The sequence below is a fragment of the Gossypium arboreum genome, chromosome 2 (genome assembly GCF_025698485.1).
Source record: "Gossypium arboreum isolate Shixiya-1 chromosome 2, ASM2569848v2, whole genome shotgun sequence".
Taxonomy (NCBI): domain Eukaryota; kingdom Viridiplantae; phylum Streptophyta; class Magnoliopsida; order Malvales; family Malvaceae; genus Gossypium; species Gossypium arboreum.
In genome coordinates this window covers 2,739,252-2,747,415 of record NC_069071.1, presented here as the reverse complement: position 1 = coordinate 2,747,415, position 8,164 = coordinate 2,739,252, and the positions used below count along the sequence as shown (strand labels likewise).

Sequence of the window (8,164 nt, the reverse complement as noted above, 5' to 3'; positions counted from 1 at the left end):
TTAAAAAAAATAGACAATATCATTAAAATTTAAGAGGTTCTTTTTAACATGTTAAACTCAAATTATCCATGTAATATTTACGCCTATGTTTATAATTTTATTTGTGTTTTGGATATATTCCAAATCACCTTTGAGCTAACATTTAATACCTAAACTAAAAGAAGGATACAATTGATATAATACAAATACTTTCAAAGATCCAATTAGAAGGTAAAAGTATTATAGAGACTCTTGTATTAGGAATAAAATTGCATTTTTGCTCTCTTTACTCAAAAAATGGACAAATTAGTCTTTAAACATTAGATCAAAGAGCAAATTGGTCCATTTTGTTAAAAACTAATGTAGTTGACGGAATTGTCAGGCAATAAAATATGGCATGCTATGTGTATCTCATGTTGACGTACAAAGACCGGTTTTTAACAAATGAAATGGATGGAATTTATAATAAAATGATCAATTTACTTTTTAATCTAAAGTATAAAAACTAATTTATCCATTTTTTAAATAAAGAAAATAAAATACAATCTGATTTAATCTCCGTAATTCTTTCAAAGACCCTATTAAAACGGTTTAAAATCTAGAAATCAATTAAAGACTTAAAAATCCAGTACATTTAGCCTGAATTGGTACATTAGCAGAATGTCGAACGGACCCCATTTGATGAAAGATGAATCATTGTTCCTCTAATCGTTATAAGAGAATCACTGACAACAGCTCCATCAATGAAACTGAGTCTAAACATAAAAACAGGCCACCTTATTTTCTCTTATCAACTTTCAAACTTCAAACTTCTCTTTTGGTCTCCTTTGTTTCTATGAAAGAAAATTAAGGAAAAAGGGTTTATCTTTATTTGAATCCCATAGGTTCTTCTCTCACTTCTCTGCAATGTAAAACGATAAATTCGAAGGGTTTAAGTTCCCATTGCGGCTTTTGTTTTTGTTTCATTTGGGAAATCTGTATATAAAAGAACAGATCCAATCTTTGCTGATGATAGAAACAGTATCAGTGAAAAAGGAGAGTTAAAAAACAGGGCAAGATTCCAAGGTTGGGACCATTTTCTCAGCTTTGTAATTTATCTGCACTGTTAGTTTTCTTGAATATATAAATATTTGTATATTTCCATATTTTTTTTAAAAGGGGTTCTTTGGCCACTTTTGATTTTGAGAAAAAAAATCAAAACAGTTTGTTGACATCGATATTTTTTTATCTACGTAGAAGAATACATGTTCAAGTGCACTCATTCTCTTATCTAAAAGTTGAGAGAAGATGAAAATTATTTAATATCAACTTTTTAATATTTTTTTTCGTGCACAGTTATTTAAATATTATATTTTGAGTTAGTGGAAAAATCTTGAATTTCATACCCCCATGTGCACTTCAAATGTACCAGTCATGGTCTTTGCTATCAAATTCTACTTAATTTATTGAAATACATGTATCGTATTGAATATGCAGTGAGTTGAACTTGACAAGAAATCTTGTTATACTTAATTATTATTATTATTTTCACGTCATTAATTTCTGAGACAGATCCTTTTCAATTCAATATGATTGTCCTATATTACACAAATTGATGAAGACTGAAAAATATGGCAGCTTCACGAATGGAAGGTGTCAGTTAAGCAACAAAAGCAGAACAACAAAACATAATGAAGTAAAAAAGATAAAAAAAAATTCAGCAGCCGAAGCCACCATTTGTAAACTTGGAGTTGCAGTGGAAGAGGGTCACTGGCTCTCTGCAATTGCTGCACCACCGTCACCCCTTCTTCTATCCACGTTAAAAAGTGTGCCAAAGGTAAAGCAATGATGAGAGAGACTGGACTGTACTTATATAGTTAGTTACTAAGTAGTAAAAGTATTATAAAAACACTCATATAAGTATTAAATTATATTTTATATTATTTATTTACTTATTTTTAATAGAAGAAATAAAATGTAATTAAACTATTAATATAAAAATTTTCATAATAGTAACATATATACTGTGTGTGTCTCCCAAAGTTACTGGAATCTTTATCAAGCTAAAGGATTGCTTGCTGTTCTGACAATGGAGTAATGTGTGGGGTTTCATGGTAAAAAAAAAAAAAAAAGACAAGATATTTTTTTTTAAGGCAAAAGCATGCAAAGCAAGTACTCAATGGCACAATCCAATAAAAAACAAAGTGGTTCATGCACCTTCTTTGAACAATTATCCTTAAATCCAAGCCATCTAATTTGTGGGCCTAAATTGGAGGAATCAATTAATCTGATCTTCAACTTTGAGAGTTGGTGTTAAATAGATCGGAGGGTTGATAGGGTGAGTGAATTGAGTTTGCCCCGCATGATGGGCTGTCACTATCAGAGATCACATATTCAATCATAAATGAGTTTTTTTGGGGTCAATTTTCTGGTTTTTAGTTCTTCTAATATATTTGATTTTAGTATTTAGTCCTTATTTTTCTTTTGGCATACTCTCGATAGAAGTAAATCATTGTCAATTCACACGCTATAAATGGGATTGCTGTTATGATTCGAATCCAAGAAATAAGTTTTTGGTGAACACCCAATGCTGCTAAGTCAAAAGCTGAGGTTCGTAAAGTATTCATAGTATTTGAACCTAAGATATCATACTTTTTTTTTCTAAAGGCCTAAGGCATCATATTTTCCGTTATTTTAATTTTATTATTTCAATTAAAGTTATATTTCTTTTCTTTTCAAATTTACTTAATTTGATCTCTTTCTATTTATAAAATCATTAGATAGTGTATAATATTGTTGATTATTCCGGTTTAAATTCTAACATAGAGTTAGGAGTGAATGCAGAGGGAGGCAAGTAAGGGCGCTAGCCCCAAAAATATAAAATTGTATTTTAACCCTTTAAAATTATTAAATTGTAAATTTATATGTAATAAAATTGTATTTTGGTTCCCAAAATGAAAAAAAACAATTTGTTTAGTCCTTTTAAAAATGAAAACATGATTTTTTTTATAATTATAAAATAATACATGATAATATTATATTTTGACCTTCAAAAGTTTATGATTTAATTGATCCCTCTTAAAAAATTCTAGCTTCACCCCTCGTGGATTTTTTTGTAAAAAGCATATCATGTGATGAGTTACAATGAATATTTTAAAGAAAAATCTACATAAATATTTTAACTGTAATAACTATTTGAATTACCTAATGACATCATAAAAAAAATACCAAATTGTGACAAAGTAAAAAGACTAAAACCCAAGTAAGAGCAAAGTAAAAGGACCAAAACTGGAATTTAACCTTTTCTGGGAGAGGGAACTTTCCTCCAAGCTTTGCATGCATTTAAAATATATATATATTGGTCACAAGTTGCTATATAAAGCCCTTTCTACTTCCTTCTTTGATATTAGTAATACTTTTTAAATCACTTTTTTCAGTTTTCTCCATATCTCTCCTTATCTTTATCTCTGCACACATTTGATTTTATAAAAAAAGAAAAGAAAAGAAAACCCTAATTCTATCACAGCTATCATCACCTTCCTCTGTCAGCTCCTCTCCATCCCTCTGCCATTCAATCTTTCAGCCCATCTCTCTTTTCTTCACTCAAATCACACCCTCAAAGTAGCAGATAATACAGATATATTTGAGTGATATTCAATGGATGTTGACATGATCAAATCTTCATCAACCGAAGATGATCATCACATGGACATGATGACAATGATGATGCAAATGGAGAAGCTTCCTGAATTCTGTGAGCCACCGCCTGAAAGCTCCACCACTGTGTTTCCTATTTACCCTAACCCTATTCATGACCCGTTCACGGCCTTACCATTTCCAGTTCAAGAATCCATGGCTGCTCCACCACCACCTTTTCAAACCAACAAGTTCAAGTACCCATCATATCCTGATAAGAAAAACTCCATGGCAGCAATGAGGGAGATGATTTTTCGTATAGCAGCAATGCAACCTATTCATATAGACCCTGAATCCATTAAGCCACCCAAAAGAAGGAACGTTAAGATCTCTAAAGATCCACAAAGTGTAGCCGCTAGGCATAGAAGAGAAAGGATAAGTGAACGGATAAGGATACTGCAAAGACTTGTACCAGGAGGGACTAAAATGGATACTGCTTCAATGTTAGACGAAGCTATACATTACGTTAAGTTCTTGAAGAAACAAGTGCAGTCTTTGGAACAAGCTGCTGTTAATAGACCAATGGGAATTGGGTTTTCAAGTGGAGCAACAATGGCTAATGTGGGCTATTCTCCATTGATGAAAGCTTGTCAGCCACCATCTCATCATCATCAAGGTGTGGGCAATATGCAGATGCTTAGATAAGGGGAAAGGGAATTTAGAATTTTAGATTTGATTTGTGTAATGGGTTAAAGGTGTTGGGTTTTTTTTTTTTTTTCAGTTGTTGTTAGTGCAACAAAGAATTTTCATAATTGTATGCTTTCATTATCTATGGATTAATGCTTTTTTTTATCAGCAAAACATGCCAATAACTTCAAGAATCATATGGAGTTTGATACTGATAATATATATATAAATTATTAACAAATGTTGGTGCTTAAGGAGAATAATTAATAAGAGATATTTCCTTCTTCCATGCATGAAAATTCCTTTTCATTTTGAGAGTTACCTCTCATAGCGCAAAGCTTATATATATATATATATATATAAATCTGACGTAATCATAAGAAAATTGACAGAGAGAGCAATGGCTGTTTCTTTTTTCTTTGCAGTTCCTTTTCATTCTCAAAAGTTTTCAACTTTCTTTTTCACTCAAAAGAATTCCTCTAACAAAATATTGCTTTGTTTCTCTCTCTTAAGGTATATGAATTCTCTGTAGAAAATTGAAAGATCCTAACCATGGGTATCTCATAAAATCAAAATCTGAAGCAACCAATGATAGCTTTTCATTAAAATGAAAAATCATAAATCATATCTTTTTAGTTACTATATCGTTAAATTTAGTTTCTTTTATCTTTTGTCACGCGCCATAACATTCAACATCACTTGAGATAGATTATTAAAAACATGAAGTTCAATTGCCCAACATCTAACCTGCTTAGTCATCACTCAATAATCATATTTGTCGTTCTTGGTACTTGTCTTATGTCAGACTTTCAGTTCTTCTCTATTTAATTTCTAATTTTCAGTCTTAGTTTCGATAACCCCACCCCCTTTAGTCCAAGTATTAAATCTACCGCTACTTTATAATCACACTCGATCAGCAGCCGGCGCACCCCTTTATTCCAAATTGTTTTATTTGATAGGTAGATTTTATTAATGGGTTAATATTTAATGTGGTAGTGTTTGATTCTATACTTTAAGATGATGATATATTCTTTTAATATAAAATCAAATGAATTTATTTTAATAATTTTGGATAATATATTATCATTTAATTCAACTTTAAATTATTTTTATAATTTTTAAAAGGTAATTATTTTTATTTCATAAGCAATTTTAAAATTCAACATATGTTGCAATTTTTAAATATTTATTTTATTAATATTTTGCTATGCCTTATAAGATACTTAACAATCCCATACTCTTGTTTGTGAAGTCTAAAACTTCACTGTAATTTAAGAAATAATTTCTCTTTATAAAAAAATTAAATATTATAAATTATATTTTATTTATACTATATAAAATATGTTAAGAAATTAAATTAAGTGGTTATTGCAATGTCTAGATAGACACTCTAATTTTTGTACTTATGATGAGATTGAAAATTGAAAAAATTATATCTTTCATTTTTATAGATTTTTCTTTCTTTTTAAAATGTAATTATATTTCACATTACAAACAAATCTACCTTTATTATCGTATACCAATGTAATTAACTAAATCCAACTAATTAATGGCCACTTTAGAATGGAAGTGGTAATGCAAATCTCATCAGCATGAGGTGGTACTATGATCAGCAAACTAATTCCTTCGCTTGCATCTTCAATAAAAAAGACATCCAAAAAAGAAAACACATTTTTTATTTTTTCTATTTTGGTTAGGTCTCAATATTATTAAATGAAGTGAACGTGGGAGGTAGGTTGCCTCCCAAGGCAGGGTCGACTAGTTTTAGTGTTCATGTCTCAAGGATCATGCCTCACTTAATCAATTCCATAACAACACATATTTTTTGAATAAATTTATTAAAGATGGAAATGGTCAAACCTAATCTCATCAAAATAGATCCATGTGAGATATCCCACTAAGGTCCCAACATCCCCACACAAAGGGCTTTTGATTATTGGAGAAGGGTAACCTATATACATTAGGGAATTCTTCCTACAAGGCAATGTTCATTGCACCTTTCTCTCTTTCTGACACATCCTATCTTTTGTTTTAACTTTTCATATAAATCCATTTTATCCATCTACTTTCTTCTTTCCCTTCCTTTTAAGATAAGTTCTCATGTTCTTTGTGACAGGATAAATGGGTACAAATTCATGGAAGTTTCAATTTCTATAGTTGATCTTACTTTGCAATATTTTAATACTTAATCTCTAACCATATTCCTTATAGGGTGAAAATACAAAAGTTTAGAGAATTAAAATTGAATTATAAATTTTAAAAGAGTCAAAAAGTAATATTATTACTATATTGATTTATAATTTTATATATTTTTAAAGATTTTAGAAGTACTTTTTATTATTTTGAGGAGATCAAGGTCTCAACCTACCCCATATACTTACTCTTAACTATACTTGCACTTACAATTTAGATCAATTAGTATACTTATTGTGAAAAATAAAATAAAATAAAATAAATAAAATAAAGAACACACACTTTTACGTGGAAACCCTTTCGGGAAAAAACCACGGGTAGAGGAGAAGAAAATTCACTATGTCGAAAATTTGAATCAATACAAGAGGAATAGACTATCTCTATTTATATGCTTGTAAAGCCATATTCTAGTAGGATTGAAACACCTTATCCTAATCAATATAAAATAGATGGAGTTTAATAAGGTTTAAAAAACCTTATTCTAAAATAAAATAAAAGAAGTCTAGTTCTATATGGATTTTACTTTTATTTTATTTTCCATCGTATTTTATTTAAATAAGAATTTGGGTCACTTAATTCTAACAATCTCCACCTTGACACAAATTCTCAATGAACAAGTTCTTCATCGCGAACTTTCAATAAACAAGTTCTCCACCTCTTCCATAAAACCCCTTAAGGGTTTAACTTCAACAATGAACACCAACCAAGTCTAAGCAATGCTCAAACTTGGTTATAGGAAGTGACTTAGTCATCATATCTGCAGGATTTTCATGAGTACTAATTTTGCTCACAACAATATCACCACGAGCAATAATATCACAAACAAAATGATACCGAACATCAATGTGTTTTGTTCTCTCATGAAACATTTGATCTTTTATAAGAAAGATGGCACTCATTGTCACAAAATCTCGTCTTGATTTGAAGGTCTTCATTAAGTTCACTAAAGAGTCCTTCAACCAAACGACTTCTTTACAAGCCTCGATGAATCGCCATGTACTCACGATTGGTAGACAAAGCGATCGTAGTTTGCAAAATGGCTTTCCAATTGATTGCACAACCTCCGATTGTAAAGACATAACTTGTGAGAGATCTTCTTCTATCAAGGTCTCCAAAGAAAATCAGCATCAACATACCCAATAACTCCATCTCTAGTTCTTCCAAACGTAAGCAAACATCGGTAGTACCTCGTAAGTATCTTAAAATCCATCGAATCGCTTTCAGTGTTCTTTACTAGGATTCGCCATGTATCGCTAACCGCCTTGACCGCATATGATAAATCGGGCGTGAACAAACCATAGCATACATGAGAGATCCTATTGCACTAGAGTATGGAACATGTGACATGTACTCAATCTCATCATCGATTGTGGAGACAAAGTCGATGAAAGTCCGAAATGATTCGCTAAAGGAGTACTAACGAGCTTAGCACTCTGCATATTGAACTCGCAAAGAACTTTCTCAATGTACCCTTCCGACTTAGGTACAATTTACTTGCTTTTCTATCTCTAAGAATCTCCATACCAAGTATCTTCTTTCTTTGGTCCTAAATCTTTCATCTCAAATTCTTCACTTAGTTGGGCTTTGACCTTTCTTATCTCTACTTTATCTTTTGTTGCTATCAACATGTCATCAACATAAAAAAGTAGATACACAAAAGAACCATCATTGTTTTTCTTAAAGTAGACAC

The 8,164-nt window shown here is 30.8% G+C and overlaps 1 protein-coding gene across 1 annotated transcript; it reads left to right on the top strand.

Moving 5' to 3' along the window:
- The first annotated feature begins 3,411 nt into the window (after nucleotides 1-3,411).
- LOC108465780 (transcription factor HEC2-like) lies at nucleotides 3,412-4,307 on the top strand. The gene has a single exon (XM_017766160.2). It carries the CDS (start codon nucleotides 3,616-3,618, stop codon nucleotides 4,297-4,299), a length of 684 nt encoding a protein of 227 aa, XP_017621649.1. The 5' UTR covers nucleotides 3,412-3,615; the 3' UTR covers nucleotides 4,300-4,307.
- Nucleotides 4,308-8,164: the final 3,857 nt, after the last annotated feature.